General features: G+C 41.4%; 4 protein-coding genes across 4 annotated transcripts in view; 3 read left to right on the top strand and 1 right to left on the bottom strand.

Annotated features, from left to right (window-relative positions):
• The first annotated feature begins 795 nt into the window (after positions 1-795).
• On the top strand, positions 796-1,446 carry Tim13. The gene is made up of 2 exons (XM_032434107.2): positions 796-1,019; positions 1,077-1,446. Exon 2 carries the CDS (start codon positions 1,084-1,086, stop codon positions 1,360-1,362), a length of 279 nt encoding a protein of 92 aa, XP_032289998.1. The 5' UTR covers positions 796-1,019; positions 1,077-1,083; the 3' UTR covers positions 1,363-1,446.
• Positions 1,447-3,829: 2,383 nt separating this feature from the next.
• On the top strand, positions 3,830-10,848 carry Muc68D (Mucin 68D). The gene is made up of 2 exons (XM_002048587.4): positions 3,830-3,850; positions 3,914-10,848. The coding sequence occupies exons 1-2, from the start codon at positions 3,841-3,843 to the stop codon at positions 10,582-10,584; spliced, it is 6,681 nt and encodes a 2,226-aa protein (XP_002048623.2). The 5' UTR covers positions 3,830-3,840; the 3' UTR covers positions 10,585-10,848.
• Positions 10,849-11,585: 737 nt separating this feature from the next.
• Positions 11,586-22,118, top strand: part of loaf (lost and found) — a 34,416-nt gene continuing 23,883 nt past the window's right edge. Inside the window, exons 1-2 of the mRNA XM_015174914.3 lie at positions 11,586-12,194; positions 21,425-21,946. Coding sequence (XP_015030400.1) covers positions 21,712-21,946 — 235 coding nt within the window. The 5' untranslated portion in view covers positions 11,586-12,194; positions 21,425-21,711. The remainder of the gene's footprint in view (positions 12,195-21,424; positions 21,947-22,118) is intronic.
• Positions 13,900-15,052, bottom strand: LOC6623792 (small ribosomal subunit protein RACK1). Its single transcript, XM_002048586.4, has one exon. The coding sequence runs from the start codon at positions 14,956-14,958 to the stop codon at positions 14,005-14,007; it is 954 nt and encodes a 317-aa protein (XP_002048622.1). The 5' UTR covers positions 14,959-15,052; the 3' UTR covers positions 13,900-14,004.

Raw genomic sequence — 22,118 nt, 5'->3', positions numbered from 1 at the left:
ATTTTATTTCGGCATCTCAATGACATTTTCTATCATTTTTAATGCCAGTTTGTGCTCAGAAAGCTAATTCAGAAATTTTAAACATTTTGTTTAACTGGGTAGCGGCAGTTGGCAGTGCTGGCCCTGGGCCAAATTGTAGACCCGCCCCTAGTTTACCAAGCCGTGGTCCAAGATAGATGTAAAGTAGCAAAAGTTTGTTTTTACAGTATTAAAGCCCCGACAGTGCGTTGGATTCAATTCAATTCAATTCATTTAATTTAAAATTCGGGCTATAGCCAAATATCAACAGGTATTTAAATAGAGTCATAACATTCGGATCATAGAAAAAAAACAGGATCATAATTAATATACGACAGTTTGTAGCCCTATTGTCATTAGGATCTAAAAAATTTGCAGGATTATCAATCGGTTTTATCTGACTAAAACTAAAATTCCAAATATCGCTTACTGCCAAAGCAGCTTATGTGCGGAAAATATTCGGAAGATTCTTAAATAGTTGCGATCCAAAGAATATTACATACTATATTATATGATGATCCACGGTGTATTCACTGGGTCACTCCAACAACCGTTAAAAATAAAACTACAAGTTTTTATTTTTTTTATACAATAGGATGACATTTTGTCGTCCCACAAGAAAAAAAAAAAAAGAATGAATAAATCATTTTATAGTATATATATTTTTCTAATCAAAATGAGCAAAGTTCATTTAGAACGATTTAATGCGCTAACTGCACACTAATTAATATGCACAAAGCCAAAACATTTCTTTGCTAAGAATGTTAAAGATTTGCTTGACTTGTAATAAACAAACCATAAACAAATTGTATTTATGCTAACAATTAATATAATTTATTGTCTTACAAAATGATATGGCGACTTTTTTCGATTAAAAAGATTTGCTAAAGAGTCTGCTTCAATATTAAGTATACTTTTATTCAGTTGTAATATGTACTAAGTATATACATTTGTCAAAACATTTTAAAACAGAAATTTGCTTACTGTATAGAAACAAACTTGTAATAGACAAAATATTGTGTTATTTTTATTGAAAAATTGCAAGTTTAATATTCCAGCATAATAATGGCCCAGAAACAATTTGGCAAAGGGGAGGTGATCAGTCAAGTAAGGCAACAGATTGCAGTGGCAAATGCCCAGGAGATGCTCTCGAAGATGACAGAGAAGTGCTTCAAAAAGTGCATCTATAAGCCGGGAAAGGCATTGGATGGCACAGAGCAACGTTGTATTACCCAGTGTATGGATCGTTTTTTGGACACATGGAATCTCGTCTCTCGCACCTATGGCAATCGCTTGGAACGTGAGCATTTGAACGCAATGCGCAGTGAGAATGCGTTAAACTGACAAAAAAAAAGCACACGCTTACACACGCAACCAAAAATTTACCTGTAATAAAGGAGATTCTATGCTCTGTGACTTTTAACGTAATTCGCGTGTCATCCATCGTCTTCCAGCTGGCAAATACCCAGCCCCAAGCGCTTATCACTCGAGCTAAAGATAAGCCAGCGAAAAGTGCAACAGCAGCAATTGCAATAGAGAGGGGCCGGATCTGATGGACGTTCCGCTTAGCTTGATATGCGCGAAATTTAACGATCGTTATCGTGTTTGGAATGGTCTCGTTAGCTAACGGATGAACATTGACCAAAGCGCACCTTACAGCGTAGTGTAGTTTCGAGACCACTCTAATCCATTGCATCGTTTCTGGGCATATGCAAATTTTGACCATTACCAAAATATGTTTTATAAAAAAATGACAGCTAGGGCACTTTTTATGCTAGGCGTTTGTTTTTTTGGATCAGCTCTTAAGGCGTAAAGTTACCTAAAAAGTGAGTTGAGTGAAGAATTTTTATGGTCCTTCATTTAACTCTCAATTGAGGCAGATAATGAATGCAATTCTGCTTCTGAAGAACATTGCGCAAACGATCAGTAATAAAATTCTACAAAATTAGAGAGGCATTTTGAAAGCTTCAAGCTTCAATTTTGTAGAACAACGTCCTTTAACGAGTTAGTCCTTCCAAAGAAATTTGAATTGCATGTTAATCTATTGTAATTTTGTAATGCCACACTGCATTTTCTCACATTATATTTATTATATTTTATTGGAAATGGCAAGCAAATGTTTAACGGATAAAAATAGATTGACTTTAACACAGGTCGTTTTGGAAGCAGATGTCAATATTAGAAAAGATTAAGAAAAAGATAAAATATATTTCGCCTGAATACTAGAAAAGATAAGCATACCTAGCATAGAACATAATTCATTTTATTTAACAATTTCTTCGGGAAGAATACAAATAAATAATTTAAATAGACAAAATCGAATACATCTTGTCCAAATACTTGTTTCCAAACTTTTATCAGCACGGATTGAGTATGAGACAAAATATTTTTTGGCTCAACCTATTTGATTTTAAGCATTCCGTGTGATCCGTTAATTCAAGATAAATTGTCTAATATAGACAAATTCGTTGAAAGAATTCATCTAAGCAATTTGTCTGAAAAAGTGTAAAGCTTTAGATGAACATTTCTCCACTCCTCCGTCTAGCCCAAATTATTTAAATCAACATATTATTGCAATACCTTTCTTATCTTAAGCAAGTGACTTATAGACATCAAAACTGGCGATCGTATTAAACTTGATTTTTGATAATGAGTCACGTAAAACAACAAATTTTACTATCAGGTGTGTTTCTATCAATGTGGAGGGGAATTCTGAATAGGTAGAGGTGACCCGTTGACTTGCCAAAAATTTTGTGCAAAAAATTGAAAAAAAAAAAAATGAAAAAATGAAAAATAAAAAATAAAAATCGAAATATAATAAAAAAGAAATGCAAAAGATAAAATGTGAACCGGTGGCCGAACTTATTGGCTCGAATACCAAAGGCAACAAAATCCAAACGTTGAATTCGTTCCTCAACCAGGTACATTCAAGCCACACAAGTTACGATAAGAGCACGAACCAAAAGGCCAATATATAGTGGAGCTCTGTGCTTTCAACCAAAAGCTCTACGACCCAACACTAAAAATAGTCACAACACCAACAAGTGCGGTGGGTTTGAGTAATCATGGCAAGAACACGATAAGTAGAGCCCTCGGCACCTTATCTTGCCAACTAATCGGACCTCCGGCTGGCAACTCTTTGCGGGATCGGGCCTGCGGGGGGCTCTCTATGGTATATGCTAACACAAATCGGAAAATAACGCCGAGTACGTTTATACTATCGTAATAGGCAAAACGTCAACGCCAGTTGATTTATGATAACCGCCACTTGACAAGATTATACAATTTGAGAGTATCTTAAATTAGACAAGGTTATAATGCTTTTTGATAATCCAAAAGAACATGGATAGAGGGAGACAGCTACTGGCATCCTCTAAAAGCAGAAATTTAATCTGGATATAAATTTAAGTAGTTGTATTCAGATTGAAGTAATATATTCGAAAAAGTTATATTTAAAAAGGTTGAATTTTAAATGTTATATATATTTTAGATCAGGGGGAAAGTCATGCGACAACAGTTCACGTTTCTTGTCAACTGTATAATGAACATATGTCTTATAGGAATTCTGCGCCGATTTCTGAAGAATTTGCAAATACATTCTTCGAATGTGCAGATATCTGTTAATTTGTTTAAAATCATTACGCTGTCGTCAGCAAGTTGTTTACAATTTTGAAATGTCAGATAGGAAACTGGCTCTCGTGAACCACTTATGATCCGTTCATGTAAATATGTAAAGTCTTTCAGTTAATTGTTTTTGTCTTTTGGGTATAAAAGGAATTGTGGCGACAGTGCCCATCGCATTTTACCGGATACAAATTTAAAATGCAATTGGGTAAGTCAAATGGCGCATAAAATAGTCTCAAATAGAATAGATCCAGCGTCGTTTTGTCTCTAGTGAACTTCCTGTGGATTGGTCTGTTGACGATCCCGCAGGCATTCGCCCTGGATGCATGTGCAGGACAACATTTTGGATATAAAGCTGTCGATCCAGCTGATCCCCATGCATACTACTTGTGTCTGGGCTTGGTGGGCAAAATAAGAAATACTTGTGCGGAGGGATTTCGTTTTAATGTGCAAGCACAAAATTGTGCACAAGTGCAGCTGTCAAATTCTGGCAGCGGGCCCAATAATGAGTTCAATATAAATCAGAACATAACACTTGATAGGCCAATCATTTTCAATATCTTCGGCTACCTGTTTAATCGACCCCCGAATTTTCCCACAACAACGCCACCATCAATCGGAACTACCACTAAAACTCTCCCCGGAGAGAATGAATCCACAACAATAACTCAGTTATTTCCAAAAAGCACAACACACGGTATAAATACCACTCCTGATGGACTCGACACTTCTACTCGAAGCTCAACACCCGGATCTCTGCAGTCTACTGCGACAGTAACTCAACCATCAGAAACTTCTACCGAGATCTCTAGTTCCAGCAGCGAAGCCTCATCTTCCTCAGCAGAGAGTTCTACTGAGGGCTCTCGATCAAGTTCTGAAGACTCATCTTCTATTGAAACAACGGAACCATCAGAAACTTCCACCAAGAGCTCTACTGAAATTTCTGAAGCCGCATCTACAGAAACATCAAAAAGCTCTACTGACAGCTCTAGTTCAAGCTCGGAGGGCTCAACTTCTGAAATAACGGAACCATCAGAAAGTTCTACCGAGAGCTCCAGATCCAGTTCCGAAGACTCATCTTCAGCAGTACCGGAACCATCAGAAAGTTCTACTGAGAGCTACAGTTCCAGTTCCGAAGCCCCATCTTCTTCGGAAGTAACGGAACCATCAGACAGTTCAACTGAGAGCGCCAGCTCCAGTTCGGAAGCCCCATCTTCTTCTGCAGTAACGGATCAAACAGAGAGTTCAACTGAGAACTCTGTTGAGAGTTCCAGCCCCAGTTCGCAAGCCTCATCCTCTTCAGAAGTAACGGATCCTTCAGAAAGTTCAACCGAGAGCTCTAGTTCCAGTTCCCAGGAACCATCAGAAAGTTCCACTGAGAGCTCTAGCTCAAGTTCGGAGGGCTCATCTTCTGAAAAAACGGAACCATCAGAAAGTTCAACTGAGAGCTCCAGTTCCAGTTCCGAAGCCTTATCTTCTTCAGAAGTAACGGATCCATCAGAAAGTTCAACCGAAAGCTCTAGTTCCAGTTCCCAGGAACCATCAGAAAGTTCCACTGAGAGCTCTAGCTCAAGTTCGGAGGGCTCATCTTCTGAAAAAACGGAACCATCAGAAAGTTCAACTGAGAGCTCCAGTTCCAGTTCCGAAGCCCCATCTTCTTCAGAAGTAACGGATCCATCAGAAAGTTCAACTGAGAGCTCCAGTTCCAGTTCCCAGGAACCATCAGAAATTTCCACTGAGAGCAATAGTTCAAGTTCGGACGGCTCATCTTCTGAAATAACGGAACCATCAGAAAGTTCTACTGAGAGCTCCAGTTCCAGTTCCGAAGACTCATCTTCAGCAGTACCGGAACCATCAGAAAGTTCTACTGAGAGCTTCAGTTCCAGTTCCGAAGCCCAATCTTCTTCGGAAGTAACGGAACCATCAGACAGTTCAACTGAGAGCTCCACCTCCGGTTCGGAAGCCCCATCTTCTTCTGCAGTAACGGATCAAACAGAGAGTTCAACTGAGAGCTCTGTTGAGAGTACCAGCCCCAGTTCGCAAGCCTCATCCTCTTCAGAAGTAACGGATCCATCAGAAAGTTCAACGGAGGGCTCTAGTTCCAGTTCCCAGGAACCATTAGAAAGTTCCACTGAGAGCTCTAGCTCAAGTTCGGAGGGCTCATCTTCTGAAAAAACGGAACCATCAGAAAGTTCAACAGAGAGCTCCAGCTCCAGTTCCGAAGCCCCATCTTCTTCAGAAGTAACGGATCCATCAGAAAGTTCAACTGAGAGCTCCAGTTCCAGTTCCCAGGAACCATCAGAAATTTCCACTGAGAGCAATAGTTCAAGTTCGGACGGCTCATCTTCTGAAATAACGGAACCATCAGAAAGTTCTACTGAGAGCTCCAGTTCCAGTTCCGAAGACTCATCTTCAGCAGTACCGGAACCATCAGAAAGTTCTACTGAGAGCTTCAGTTCCAGTTCCGAAGCCCAATCTTCTTCGGAAGTAACGGAACCATCAGACAGTTCAACTGAGAGCTCCACCTCCGGTTCGGAAGCCACATCTTCTTCTGCAGTAACGGATCAAACAGAGAGTTCAACTGAGAACTCTGTTGAGAGTTCCAGCCCCAGTTCGCAAGCCTCATCCTCTTCAGAAGTAACGGATCCTTCAGAAAGTTCAACCGAGAGCTCTAGTTCCAGTTCCCAGGAACCATCAGAAAGTTCCACTGAGAGCTCTAGCTCAAGTTCGGAGGGCTCATCTTCTGAAAAAACGGAACCATCAGAAAGTTCAACTGAGAGCTCCAGTTCCAGTTCCGAAGCCTTATCTTCTTCAGAAGTAACGGATCCATCAGAAAGTTCAACCGAGAGCTCTAGTTCCAGTTCCCAGGAACCATCAGAAAGTTCCACTGAGAGCTCTAGCTCAAGTTCGGAGGGCTCATCTTCTGAAAAAACGGAACCATCAGAAAGTTCAACTGAGAGCTCCAGTTCCAGTTCCGAAGCCTTATCTTCTTTAGCAGTAACGGATCCTTCAGAAAGTTCAACTGAGAGCTCTAGTTCCAGTTCCCAGGAACCATCAGAAATTTCCACTGAGAGCTCTAGTTCAAGTTCCGAGGGCTCATCTTCTGAAATAACGGAACCATCAGAAAGTTCTACTGAGAGCTCCAGTTCCAGTTCCGAAGACTCATCTTCAGCAGTAACGGAACCATTAGAAAGTTCTACTGAGAGCTTCAGTTCCAGTTCCGAAGCCCCATCTTCTTCGGAAGTAACGGAACCATCAGACAGTTCAACTGAGAGCTCCAGCTCCAGTTCGGAAGCCTCATCTTCTTCTGCAGTAACGGATCAAACAGAGAGTTCAACTGAGAGCTCTGTTGAGAGTTCCAGCCCCAGTTCGCAAGCCTCATCCTCTTCAGAAGTAACGGATCCATCAGAAAGTTCAACGGAGGGCTCTAGTTCCAGTTCCCAGGAACCATCAGAAAGTTCCACTGAGAGCTCTAGTTCAAGTTCGGAGGTCTCATCTTCTGAAATAACGGAACCATCAGAGAGTTCTACTGAGAGCTCCAGTTCCAGTTCCGAAGCCACATCTTCTTCGGAAGTAACGGAACCATCGGAAAGTTCTACTGAGAGCTCTGTTGAGAGCTCCAGTTCCAGTTCGCAAGCCTCATCTTCTTCAGAAGTCACGGATCCATCAGAAAGTTCAACTGAGAGCTCTAGTTCCAGTTCCCAGGAACCATTAGAAAGTTCCACTGAGAGCTCTAGCTCAAGTTCGGAGGGCTCATCTTCTGAAAAAACGGAACCATCAGAAAGTTCAACTGAGAGCTCCAGTTCCAGTTCCGAAGCCTTATCTTCTTTAGCAGTAACGGATCCTTCAGAAAGTTCAACTGAGAGCTCTAGTTCCAGTTCCCAGGAACCATCAGAAATTTCCACTGAGAGCTCTAGTTCAAGTTCCGAGGGCTCATCTTCTGAAATAACGGAACCATCAGAAAGTTCTACTGAGAGCTCCAGTTCCAGTTCCGAAGCGTCATCTTCTGCAGTAATGGATCAAACAGAAAGTTTAACTAAGAGCTCTACTGAGAGTTCCAGTTCCAGTTCGGAAGCCTTATCTTCTTCAGCAGTAACGCAACCATCAGATTCTACTGAAAGCTCTAGTTCAAGCTCCGAGGAACCATCAGAATTTTCCACTGAGATCTCTAGTTCAAGCTCGGACGGCTCATCTTCATCTGATATAACGGAACCATCTGAAAGTTCTACTGAGAGCTCCAGCTCCAGTTCCGATCCCTCATCTTCAGCAGTAACGGATCCATTAGAAAGTTCTACTGAGAGCTCCAGTTCCAGCTCCGAAGCCTCATCTTCTTCTGCGATAACGGATCAAGCAGAAAGCTCTACAGACAGCTCCACTTCTTCGTCTTCATCCGCTGGACCAGAAGCAGCTGTTTCCCCTATTGGGGTTTTTGCAGCACTTCAACTTCTTCCAATCGGCTTGAATGCTGGAAAACCCAGTGAGGGATTAAAAAAGACATTGTGGACACCAACAGCGCATGGAGCTACATTCTCCACTGATGGAACCAAAGAAAGTTCATATTGCGCCCTTCTGCCAAATGGTGCGTACATAAGAGACCCAAAGTCCTGTAGTAAATTTTATGTTTGTGCAAATGGAGGCTCCATTTCTCGAAAGTGTCCTGGAAATCTCTATTTCGATATAGAAAAGAATATTTGCAATTTCCCCAGTCTTGTAGACTGTTCCAAGCAACAGCAACTATTCTCTAATGCCGTTGGCATTAGCTCGGAAAACTTGTTAACTTCTGATGGGAGGAAACCGTCCTTGGATGCACCATCGACACCTGAAGCCTCAGAGAATATTTCATCCGACAATAATAGCATATTATTGGATAAGCCATTGTCAGTCTCTGCAGTTACGAAAATTACGTTGGGTAATCCAACCGAAGAGCGCACAAAACTGAGTTCTGCGGAAGATAACAGCTCCAGCTCAGAGAATTACCTTGCTAGCCCAAAAGTAACAGTCAGTACAGGGATTGGATTGCAAGGCTCAAAACAATTTGCACCAGCAATCGAGGACCTTAAACAGCTCGAACATATGAGCCTTAAGCAAGGCATACGCGAAATGAATCCTGAGCTGGTTGCGACGGAAGTTGAGGAAAGGTCAGTCTGCAGCTCTCTACCAAATGGCGCCTATCTAAGGGACTCCAAGTCATGTAGCAAATTCTATATCTGTGCCAATGGTCAAGCGATTTCACGTAGCTGCCCAAAAAATCTTTATTTTGACGTGAAGAAAAAGGTTTGCAATTTTCCACAGCTTGTGGAATGTCTAAGCAGCGATGACCAGAGTAACAATTATAGAAATCCATTACCAAAACCCAATAAAAATCTGGATGGCGTTCGTATCGTTAAAACGACGAGTACGGGAAGTACATTGCGTTCGCCTCCTAAGCCAAAACCATCTTCAGAAAGCACAATTGTAGTTCCAAAGGTATCCAAAAAATCGGAGGAGGAAGGCTCCCCAATAGCCAGCAGCTCCCAAAACAGTTTTGTGTCCAGCTCAAAGGTCATAAAGTCTCAAAGTGCCTCCGCCGACCAGGGTAACAGGAGCACCAAGAAAACTCAGATTCCCGCAGCACAAAAGCAACAGCAGGGCAGACCATTTGTAGCTGGGCATATTAAGTCTCAAGACGCGGAAATACCTTCCCTAAAAAATGTTGTGTCCAGCTCAAAGGCCATAAAGTCTCCAAGTGCATCCGCCGATCAGAGTAACACCAGCTCCAAGAAAACTCAGATTCCCGCAGCACAAAAGCAACAGCAGGGCAAACCAATTGAAGTTGGGCATATTAAGTCTCAAGACGCGGAAATAAGTTCCCTAAAAAATGTTGTGTCCAGCTCAAAGGTCATAAAGTCTCAAAGTGCCTCCGCCGACCAGGGTAACAGGAGCACCAAGAAAACTCAGATTCCCGCAGCACAAAAGCAACAGCAGGGCAAACCAATTGAAGTTGGGCATATTAAGTCTCAAGACGCGGAAATAAGTTCTATAAAAAATGTTGTGTCCAGCTCAAAGGTCATAAAGTCTCAAAGTGCCTCCGCCGACCAGGGTAACAGGAGCACCAAGAAAACTCAGATTCCCGCAGCACAAAAGCAACAGCAGGGCAAACCAATTGTAGCTGGACATATTAAGGCTCAAGGAGCGGAAATAATAAGCTCGACGAAAACTGAGATCTATAAGAAACCAGCTAGAGTACTCAACACAGGGAAGAGGATTAAGCCAAGAGAACCCATGCTCGTGCCTTCAGGCGTGGAGAGTTCAGACTGCAGTTTCCTGCCAAATGGGGCTTTCATAAGAGATTCAAAGCTGTGCGGCAAGTTTTACGTGTGCGCAAATGGTCGTGCCGTACCCAAAAACTGTCCAGGAATTCTTTATTTCGATATCAAGAAGAGGGTCTGTAATTTCCCCAGCCTAGTGGACTGCAGAAACAACAATGATGCACACACCGCAGCTCCAGTCAAACCTTCGACTACTTCTGTCCTGCCGCCAAGCACACCAATCCCGGATTGTAGCTCCCTGCAAAATGGCGTCTATCTAAGGCATCCAAATTCGTGTAGCAAGTTTTATGTGTGTGCGAATGGCCGTGCCATAGCTAGAGAATGCCCCAAAGGGCTTTATATAGACACAGAGATAAAATATTGCGATTTCCCCAGTCGAGTGGCCTGTTCCCTAGATGCTCCACAGATACCAAACCGTGCTCAGGGTCTAGCAAATATTGCAGCAACAACTCTTGGTGAGCCCGACTGTAGGGATAAGGTCGATGGAACCACTCTGCGCGATGCGAAACAATGCAATAAGTATTATATCTGCGTAAAGGGAACTCCAGCTACCCATTTCTGTGCGCCTGGCAAATGGTTTGACCTCAATCGCCGGGTCTGTGACCCCAAGCGTCTGGTCGAGTGCAGTAATTGAGTGGGCAGAGCTCATTATATAACTCTAATGAATTGAGAGTATTATGGATAATGTATATGGTATAATAGGTGAAGGGCTATACTATCAATTTGAATAAGTGGCGCATACTAACTTTAGCATATAATATAGAATTGGTTATGGTGTTTGTTACGCATAAGGAAATCGACAATGTTATCCAGTGTATTCCGACAAAAGTTTTCACATTACTTAATGTCTTCTACAGGGAATAAATCAAATATTTTAACATCCTGAGTTTCCACATTATATTCCAGACTTTGTCGTTGTGGTATACACTAATCGAATCAGTTATATTTTGATTAATTCAATTTTCTTCCAAGATACTTGCAGACTCGCTCTGGTGTCGGTTGGGCTTGGGACGTGTCGTTCTGTGTGTGTAAGTCCTTGAAGTGTGGCGACAAATTACGGGACAGGGCGCAAACAACTCCTAAGGGCGGAGAGGGGTTGAAATCGATTTTGTTTCAAGACATTTCACGTGACAGAACTCAAGACAGAACGTTTAGACGCCCAGCAACGATTCGAGTTACATATGAGCCAAGTGATAAGATACGCCGACACCTCATCAGGAGCCACCCCGGAACAGCCCTTGTCACAGTGAGTGGCTGCTGCACAGGCAAAAGGACATTTTAAAGTAACTAAAAACAACTTGAACTGTCATATTTAAATAGATTTCTTAACTAAGATTCAAGCTAAAAAAAAAATCAATTGTATTTATGACTGACCCCGTTTGACATTGTTAGGTTAGGTAGCTTAATAAAGGAATTAGGCGCCAAAAACTTGAGTACAGTAAAATAGTGTTATGAACGCCAGAGCCAAAGCGAGCTGCAGACAACCGAGAGAGAGAGAGAGGCTGAGAGTCAGAGAGAGCTTATGGGGTGCGTCCAACTACGCGCTCCCTGCATGGTGGTTGGTAGCTTGGTAGCCGCCTCAATGCCGGCTATTGTCAAAATGTTGCCAAAGGTCGCAGTCGGTTTTCGTATTTCGTATTCAGCGGGCAAACTGACAGCTTTCGATTCGAAACTAACATTTGTGAACAAACTTCTAACAGTGTAATGTTAGTGAAATTTGATTGAAATACGAATGGAATCGCTAAGCTGTTAATTACAACTGAAATAAACTGTTAAGTGACGCGCTGCTATTTTCGGGCATCAATTGGGCGTCCATAGTGTCATCTCGCTCGCACTGAACACAACATTCAATCGATAAACTTAACAGTGGGCTGCCAACTTAAACATAAATGTATGATGCTAACTCAGCGGTCATTGGAGCTAGTGACGAGTAGTCTCAGTAGCAGTCGCAGTGTCAGCGTTGAGACGTCCAGACGGAAATGTGCAAACATTGAAAGCGCCACAAAATGTGTTTCGTTATGCGTTTGTGTGTGTCCTGTGAAATGTAAAAATGTAAAATGCAATGCGCATAAATAAATGCAAGTGCTGCAACGCAAAAACCAAATTCAACTTCAAACTGAAATTTAGCAAATAAAAGCGAAAGCCAAGTGCAAGTACGAGTGCGAGTGCAAGCAGTCGCCGTTTTACCGTTGAACTTAGTGTGAGTATTTAGCAACGGGCGTTAACGAAGGTGCAAGCACACAGGTAATATCATATTTAACAGCAACTTTTGTCGTTGCTTTTTGTTAACTTTAACTACGGCAAGCGACAACAACAACAACACCAACAATAACAACAACAGAAACACAGAGAACGAGCATAAAAAATAGCTGGCTCTGTAGTAAAAGTAAATTGAGAAAGTAGCGAGTAAAAGCGCCACACAACCCCCTCCCAAATGCCCCGCAGCAGTGGTAGCAGCAGCAGCAGCAGCAAGTGCTTTGTCGCTGTTGAGGGTTCTTGTTGTTGTAGTTGTAGTCGCTTGTCGTTTGCGCCTGTGCCAGGGGTTGCTTGGTTTCAAAGCGGCACTTGCATATGTATGTGTGTGTGTGTGTGTGCGTCTGTTTGTAACGGTTAATCTCATTCATCAGAGAGTTGAGTTTTACACATTTTTACGCCTGCGAGTATACTACGTTAGCAACGAGCAATGCCCGATGACTCGCTCGCTGCCCTTCCCGCGCACCCTTAACTTTAACCAGCACTCTCTCGCGTGAGGGAACGAAAGAGAGAGCGAGAAGAGAGTGAGAAAGAGATAGAGAGAGAGAGAGAGAGAGAGAGCTGTAAGCAATGCACAAAAGCCGCTGTTAGTGTTGTCAGCTCGCTTGCGCGCACAGTGCTAAAGGCGCAGTTAGTGGTCGATTTTAAAAGTCCTTCACGTAGCGACTCAGTCATATATGTGTGCGTGTATACACTGTAAAAGTAGTGTCAAGCGCTGTACATAGGCACACGCATAATTACATATACATATGCTAAGAGGAATACCTATGTACATATATATTGTATATGTCAAATTTTCGTAGCCAGGGTCAGGATGTGTGTAATGGAATACAATTCGGTTGCGTTTTTTATGTACGTTTGCAGACACACAGAGTTTTCGGCAGGTGCGACTATACCCTGTTGAACAGTGTAAAGTTAGCTTATGGGCATACGCATATTTGGATTCGTAGTCGCACATGCGTATCCTCAGTCGTATTAATCATTAAGATGACCTCGACCCTTTCTAGTTTGGCCCCCACGCCCCAGCATTTCCTCTCGACGCCCGAAATGTCGGCCAGGGATGCTGGATATGTCGCCTGTCAGCTTTTGTGGCCAAATGAGAAAACTGCCAACTGCTAAATATAAAAATAAATAAATAAATGTGATTGCGTTTGCGGCTTGTTGTTGCGAATTTGGTTGACAGTCGCCCCAAAACCTGATACCCTGTCGTCCGCCATCTTATTGGCAAGGCTTTAGCTATTAATCTGTCCGCATCCAAATCGAATACATGTATTTTCATATTATTTTCCCTATTTTTTTTTTTTTTTTTTTGCATACATACATGATTTAGTTTTTGCGTTTGTGCTTGTCGTCAAGCTAGTCCTGGTTGTATCGGGTCTTGGCATCTTGGGACTGACCCAGTTGTCAGCCGTTCAAGCACTAAGCCATTTCCTCGCCAAGCCCCATTTTGTCATCGCGCACAATCCTATCTCCAGTTGTATCTGATTTGGCACTTTTGGCGCTCAAGGAAATAAGCGTTATAAGTGGTTTCCGAGAGTGTTGGCGGGGAAAGGGTTTTGTGTAGTGGATTGTTAATCAAATATTGACAGCAAATCAGCGTGTGTAACAGATAAATTTCTTACTGAATAAAGTTGGCCTAATTTATGGTAGAGGGGCTCTGAAAAGATTTCCGAATGGTTCATTCTTAACTTTTCAAAATTTCATTTTAATATTTGATTCCCTTAACATAGAATAAACAAATCAGCTAGTTATTAAATGGTGTCATGCTAGATAAAGTCCAGAAATGTGTGGGACTTGAGTTTTATTGTCCAGATAGCACCTGCCAGGCGCGTATCTTGTTGTCCGAGTAGCCAGCAAAGAGTGTCTGGCCATCTATGGACCAGGCCAGTGACAGGCACTGTGGCAGATCACCTTTGGCCGTTGGCGGCACATCCTCCAGCCACAGATCAAATGCGGCTTTCTTTGAGGCCAGGTCCCATACAATTATCGATGAGCCGCAGGCAACACAAAGCCAGTAGCGGCAGGGTGAAAAAGACATGGCATTAACCACATCATGATGATCCAGCGGATATAGATTGCGGCCATCGCTCAGATCCCAGAAGAGCACCTTGGCATCCTTGCCGCCCGATGTGCACAGCGAGCCGTCCGGCGAGACGGCCACCGTGGATAGGTAGCCAGTGTGTCCATGATGATTATTACGCAGCTTGCAGTGGGTCAAGTCCCAGACCTTCACGGTGCGATCCCAGCCGCACGAGACGATCAACGGATTGGAATGCTTGGGTGAGAAGCGCACGCAAGATATCCAATCGGTATGGCAGTCATCGGTTATGGTGTACTTGCAATCCGCCAGCGTGTTCCACAGCTTGATGGTGCGATCACGCGAGCCCGAGACTATCTGTCGATTGTCTGGGGAAAAGGCCACCGAAAGCACATCCTTGGCATGTCCTTCAAAGCGATGCGTCGTGGCGCTGGCTGTCAAATCCCACAGCCGTATGGTGCGATCCCAGGAACCGGACAGCGCGAAATTGCCATCGGAAGAGAGCACCACGTCGCTGATGAAGTGCGAGTGCCCATAGTTCCGTTTCAGCGTATACCCATAGTTATTCTGGCTCTCACGAGTCAAACGCCACACGATGATGGTCTTGTCCCGGGACGATGATACCAACAGATCCTGATCGTACGGATGCGGCGCCACCTGAGTAACCCAGCCACTGTGGCCGGAAAGGACACCAGCTAATTGTATTACCTCTGGCATATTTGTTTGTTTTTATTTATTTTTGTTGTTTTTCAAATGTTTACGCTTTTTATTTATTTCCTTATTTATAGATCAATTCCAGTTTATGAAAGGATTGCCTAGTTTGCAGTTTCAAGAATATCCAGATTGTCAGAATATTTTCAAAGATATTTTCTAGTCGATCTAGTTATATTTTCTTGTCTTTCTCTCTGCTCTTTGTAGGGCCCAATCCAATTTATTGCTATTTAAAAGTATCCTTATGTGTTTGAGACTGTGTCTCTTCTTCCTATGGTGCTATTAATTAATAAATGCACTCTGAAATAATTTCGGTGTTTATTGTCCGATCGTATAACAAAGATTATAAGGAAACAACTCTTGTTGTTGGTATGGAGTGACTATATACCCTTTCCATATGTTTATATAGCAAATAAACATAAATAGTCGCCATTTCGCGGCCATCTATCAATATTTAAAGTCATGACAATTGTTCTACATAATTTTGGTTGAGGTGGGTGCACGTGACGTTTGTCTAGTGTCCTGTCCCTTCCCTGCGTGCTCTCCTTCATTTAAGGGCGATGACGTAAAATGAAAAATGACGTTAAGCAACGCGAAAGCTTTGCCAGACGTCGGCACCTGAAACAAAAGCCCAAAAAGGTAAAGGATAAAGAAGAAACCAGTTAAAAATTGCTTTAAAATGCACATGCATAAGTGCGTGTATGTGTGCATTTGTGTGCGTGTGTGAGTGTGTGCCTGACTGTCTGTGTATGAGTATTGAGCGGGCTCTGGCAAAAACAATGCGGCTTTTCGACGACTCGCTTGAAAAATTACTCATACGGCAATGAAATACGAAAGTGTGTGTGTGAGTGTGGGTGTTGTGTACGAGTATGTTTGTATGTAAGTGTGCATGTATGTATGTATATATGTGTGTGTGGCGCCAGCGGCGCGCTGTTGTTGCTGGCATCGCTGTTGGCAGTCGCCATTCAGCAGACAAATGGACATGGCCAAAGACGGGTGGCTAGACTGACGGGCAGACCCAGCAAGAGGGTTTGCAGCGAGAGGGTATAGGGCGTATGGGGAAGGGGAAGGGCGCAAATTGAGACAGAGACACGGAGCAAGAGTACTTTTTGCATTCGCCGGCGAGTTGTTTAGGGTGCATGCGGGTGTTGGATAAAGTGTTGCCAACACACATAAAAACACTTTGCCGTTACATATAAAGTAATTTCTTTTGTTTACAGGAGACCAGCAGTTAATATAGATGTGTGTGTGTGTGTGTGTGTGTGTGTATGTGTGCGCGTTTATGTTGCTTCTCTTCTTTTTGTTTTTATTTTTGTGGATTTAATGTACTGTTGTTAATGGAAATTTCGTAAATATTCACCGTTATGCGAGCCACAGCGCTGATTATTTTTTTATATTTATAGTTTCCGTTAATATTTGCCACCATAAAATATCTGACATTGTTTTTTGTCTGCTTTATGGTAAGGGTATGCTATACCAATCCCGACTTATTTAACTCTAAAGCTTTTAAAAAGGCAACATACTTTTATAGTTTGCGATCTGTTAAATTCAAATACATATTTAGGCTCGGACCGACTTATAATTTCTATGCATCTATATATATAATTTGCTGAAAATATTTGTAAAATTCCACTCTTGAGAAAATATACATTCAAGTGAGAAATTTGTGCTGATTTACAATTTTAAGTTGTATATATTAGTATATATTTATAAAGTATGTGTTTACTTATGTATTCGTTTGTGTATGTATATGTGAATGCACGCAGACCAGGTCTACTTCCCGCTGCTCTGCTAAAATTTAAATAAAAACGTAGTCTTAAAATTATATTGTTCTCTGCGATACTCATGAATTCATGTAGCTTTCACAGCTACAGCTTTCCGCTTCGACAGTAAGTCAAGTGAAGTGTTAAAAATGCTGTGTGGAATGTACTACCTTGTTTTTATACCCCGAACCCATTAAAAATGGGTTTAATAGCCGAGTCGATCTAGTCATGTCCGTCCGTTCGGCCGTCCGTATGTATGAACGCAAGGATCTCAGAACCTATAAAAGCTAGAGACTTGAAATTTTAGATTTCGAATTTGTTTCCGATAACCGATAACTTACTCCGTTTCCAAGCAATCGATATCCTGTTTTTTGGGCAATTTTGGTAAATAATAAGAGCTAGAGTCACCAAAATAGTTTCTAAAATAGAATATATATGCATTTGGTGTTGGAAGAAGAGGGTTCAGGGTATCCCCTAGTCGGGAGCTCCCGACTAGAACCTCTTACTTGTTTATATCTGTGATACATATAAGTATATATAGTACGCAAATATATCTTATAGGTTGTCCATTAGGACAGCTATAACCAGAAGAGCTTTATAGTCAGCTTTTGTGATGAATGTGCACGCTTGTTAAATTCCATCCGCAAGTGCGAAAAATCATGGAAAACGTTTGAACGAAACATTTTTTTACCATCCTATCGGCTTCAAACTAATTTTCAAAGATCTTTGTTTCGCTTATAAAAACATTTCCAAGCGTCTAAACAAAAAATTATTTCATATGTGTTTCATACATTTTGCAGACTTTAGGGATTCTCGGTAAAAAATGCAATTTGAAGAATATTTGGGCTAAGTTTTAAGTTTCGTCTGATTTGCTCAAAACTGATTATCAAAGCCCTTCATAAAAATTAACTGAATACGTGTTTTGGCGATTTAGAGAATTCCACACGTAACTGTGGAAATTTTGCGGAACATTTTAACCTACGTTGGTTTTTGTCGGCATCAAATTCATTTTCAGAGATATTTGTTCAAAATGATTTGATGTTTTTCGCAAAATAACCACGCTTTGATTAAAAATTAAGTTTAATGAACATAAGTTTACTTTCGTCTTCAAGCTTCTCACCACGAGACGAACATGAGTTGTTGTCATCTTTTGGTTTTTTATTCCATGGACTTTAGATATATTAAGATAGTACGGACAAATTTAAATATTTCACGGGCAAGAACTGGATGAAAGTTATATTTCAAATTTTAGGCACAAAACTTGCCACGTGCAAAGCCGTGGTATTCCCGCTAGTCTATATGCGTGCTTGATAGTACATATGCGTACCTGCTTGCATATATGTGTGTATGTATTTATGTATGAATAAATGTATGTGTGCTAATATGCATGTGCACACATGTACATATTTTTTATGCCAAGCGCAGACTAAGTTTTCTTTTCGCTGCGCTGCAAACTAAATTTATAATTTACAAGTATAGAATTACCCTAATACATGTATGTGTATGCATAGGTAACATATATTTTGCATATAATTATATATTATAATATTTATATATTAATAAGAATATATGGAAAGGAAATTAAGGCCTGGGCACGGGATATTTCCCGGCTATTAATATTTGTTCGTTCAGTCTAGAAATGTCATTTGAGCGCACATCATAAATAATATGAACTAAATAATGGCAACTAAATAAAAACATAAAAAAGGGACAAACGTGTAGGTATTAGTGCAAACACCATGCATATAGAGACCTAAATAAGACACAGGAATAAAACTCCAAAGCAATTGCCCGATGAAACCCCACAGGGCCATTAATTGTATGCTACTCTACAATTTCTCTCTTTTGCTTTGTACACTTTGCCATTGTGTTTTCCATTTTGTGTGCCATGTTTTACGCACACACATACAAAACACACACACACACACACACACACACACACACACTTGTCAGTTGTTATTGTTGCTGTTGATAGTTTTGTTTGTTTCGCCTGGCTAAAGCCGCTTTAGACGCGTTGTTGCTTTTGGGCCTTTGTTCCTTTTTGTTGATATGCTGTCGGTGTTTGTAATTTATGCGGCTTCTGACGCCTTCCCTTCTGTCCAGTTCATCAACATGAACAACAGCGGTTCGGAGTGATATAACAACAATTACAACTTACGTTCATTTGGGGCTGGCAACATGCGAGAACTCTGTCGGCTTTTAACCACACATCGATTGATATTTATCTAAACAGTTTTCGATTCGCATAGCTTAAAACTCTTGTTTATATTTTTTTCTTTTTCATTTACGGTTGCAACTTCAATTTATTTTCATTAATTAATTACGAAAAACGAAAGGGTAATAAAAGAATTAGCCGTTGACCATGCCAAGCAAAAACCGTTGCCATGGCAAAAGCAACAGCAACAACAACAACAACAACAACTATAGCAACAGCAACAACACAACAAAGTTCAAATTGATACTTCCACATCCTGTCTGTACACTGAAATTCAATATTTAGTCGTTGGATCTTACTTTGTTTTCCTTAGCTTCAATTATTAACTCTAATTATGGCTAATGAAAATTGTTAGCACCCAAATACCCCTGCCAATCTATAGGTATGAGTTCAGTGCGAGCTTATGTAACAATTTGCAGTCCTGCTTTAATTTTAAAGAACAATTTACTCAAATCAAATGTCCTGTGTGTTTTAAAGAACGCTTGCAGCCAAAATTGTTAGTCTACTTGGCAGGAGAAGTCAAAACGTGCAACGGGAAAAGTCAGAAAAACTATAATCAAATTTAATTAAAGGCGAAATTGGAGCGCTCGAAGGATAACAAACAGTGAACGTGTATGTGACACATCTAAAGTCCGAGGCTTGAATGGTCCGGCAGATGCGAGAGAGCATGAGACAGAGAGAGAGAGAGAGAGAGGGGGAGAACTAGCGAGGGAATAGGAGAAATGCTGCAAGTAAATAAAGCACAACAAAATATGTGTGATACATTTTTTTGCTGCTGTTGCTGCTGCCTCTGTGCCCGATTCTGTTGCTGCTACTGGCTTCTCATTATTATTTTGCCTTTTATGTGGCACAAGAATAGAGTGAGTGTGGCGCGTGGTGAGGTGAGGTGAGGTCGGCACGGTCAGGGGGTACACGCCCCGCCAGCAGCGACCCGGTCTGCTCGGGGGCTGCCGTTGATTTCTAATGTGATAAACTTTTGATGGCACAAAGGCGCTGCCATGCCAGCTGCTCTCCCGTAGCGCATGGCCTGCAGCAAACCACAGTATAACACAGCCGAGCATACCCGCACCCGCAACCGCCCCTCAGCTTTGCTAAGGAAATTATTGTACGGCTGCAGCTGGGTTGGGCGGCTCTTTAAAATCAACGCCAGTTTCTTATTGCCCAGTCATGCAGTTGAGTCTTGTTATTATTTCAAGCGCACAGGCACACGCACTATGTGGCTCGAGCGCTCGAGCGCTCGAGCTTCAATAATAAACTAGGCACCACTGCGTATACGTAATATCTCATTTGCTTTTAAATGCGCATACGCCCCCGGGGCACGTCCAGTGCTGAGCTTTCCTCTGGCATCTGAATAATTTTATGCATCGATTTTTCGATTTGTGTGATACTTATGAATCGCTGGAGCCAGCAACAGTCAGTGACAGGAAAAGAAGAGAGAGAGAGAGAGAGAGAGAAGCAGAGGCAGAGGGAAGGAACTTAAGTTCAGTCAGAGATTGGAAACGCAAACCGAATAATGTTATATCTGTAGAACCTGTCCAATATCTTGGTAACAGTTCAAACGCAAGGAACTTCTTTTATATTTAAACAAGCGATTATTTGGAAAATCAATGCACTTGAAAGAATTAAAGCTATTAAGTGTACCCGAAGATTATTTATACAGCAACTAATATATCAATTTAATTTAAACTAGAAAGAATAGGTATTATACCTTGGTAGAGGGTATTCAAATTTTGTCATGATTTTTTTCCAGCACGTCTCCGACTCCATAAAGTACATATATATCGTAAATCAGAGTCGATATGCCATGTCTGGCTTTGCGTCTGTCTGTTTCTATGCAAACTAGACTCTCCGCTCTTAAAGCTATAATTTTGAGACTGCAATAGGAAAGTTTTTGTGTGGAAAACTTTTTGTTTATCAAGATACTTTAACATATATGCAAAATCCTTGTATTAGCGGGCCAATATGTCATGTAGCTGCCATAGGAACGATCAATGTATACGTTTTTATTTTTATACAATTTTATTTGTTTTATTGGCATTTGATGGCTACACTATTCTCATTTATCTGACCAAACGTGAGGAAAATGTAAACAAGGGTATTTCATCTTCATGTCCTTATTCGTTTCTTTCTCGTTTTCAATTTGTATACAATTCTTATATGGCTAGGAGCGTAAAATATTCATAGTTGAATGTTGTTCAGCATAACTTAAAAGGACTCGTTTTTTAGACGGAAACATAATATGTTAAAGATAGCTTAAAACACAGGAAAACAATATCTTACAAAAATGAAAGTAAATAAAGGAATTTCTCATATGCATCAGAAATATTAATTCTAGCCTCGTGCGCATTAGTTAGAATTGAAAAAAACAATAATAATTATTTTTTATCTCAGAACTGAAGTTGGTTTTTCAACTGCGAGCTTAGATTTTAATTATTGCTGCTTCTATGTGAAAATGCAATTTCTAATTGCTTTGCGTTTCGTCCTCTTTTTGCAGGCTCGATGATAAATGCAGCCGCTGACAATTAATATGGAATCGAGCGAAATGTCGAAACGAGCATTTGGCTGAGCATTAAAACATTGCGCATACGCCGCGTGGTCCGCTGAGGGGAAAACTCATAAATGAATGCTTTTAATTGCGAAACAATGACGTTTGCCAGAACAAATACGGAGAGTATAAAAGGAACAACGGTTGCTAGATCAACGGCAACAACAACAAAAGCAAACTTTTTGACCAGCTGCAGCAGTGAAATTTGTGAAAATCGCGAAATTTGAGCCAACAGAATGCTGCTGATGCCAACATCGTGTGGCCCCGGGCCGCCAGCGGACGCACACGCCGTTGACCTTAGCCCAACACAGGAACGTACACGCAGTCGACTGCGTGAACTGGCAAAGACCCACAGCCCAACTGGTCTGGTAACAACGGGCATTCCCAAAGGGCTTCTAATGCTGCTCATGCTCTTTGCCATTGTGGCCCAAACGCCGCAGAGCCAAGTGGCTGCCGAGAAGAGCAAACACTGTAAGTATTTACCACCGTTTTAGTTTGTATATATTTATATATATATAAAAATATATGTAGGTTTTAGCCAAAGATCGAAGTTTTGCAGAACTTTTACCCTTGTTCTGTGTCCACTTGAATTTCGGAAAACAATTTGTCCCTTTTCTCAGCGCTCAACTTTTGCGACAAGCAG

The sequence above is a fragment of the Drosophila virilis genome, chromosome 3 (assembly GCF_030788295.1).
Source record: "Drosophila virilis strain 15010-1051.87 chromosome 3, Dvir_AGI_RSII-ME, whole genome shotgun sequence".
Classification (NCBI taxonomy): domain Eukaryota; kingdom Metazoa; phylum Arthropoda; class Insecta; order Diptera; family Drosophilidae; genus Drosophila; species Drosophila virilis.
This window is presented reverse-complemented; position numbering and strand designations above follow the sequence as displayed.

Coding starts and splice junctions, on each gene's coding strand:
- Tim13 (XM_032434107.2), top strand. CDS start 1,084: ATGGCCCAGAAACAATTTGGCAAAGGGGAGGTGATCAGTCAAGTAAGG.
- LOC6623792 (XM_002048586.4), bottom strand. CDS start 14,958: ATGCCAGAGGTAATACAATTAGCTGGTGTCCTTTCCGGCCACAGTGGC.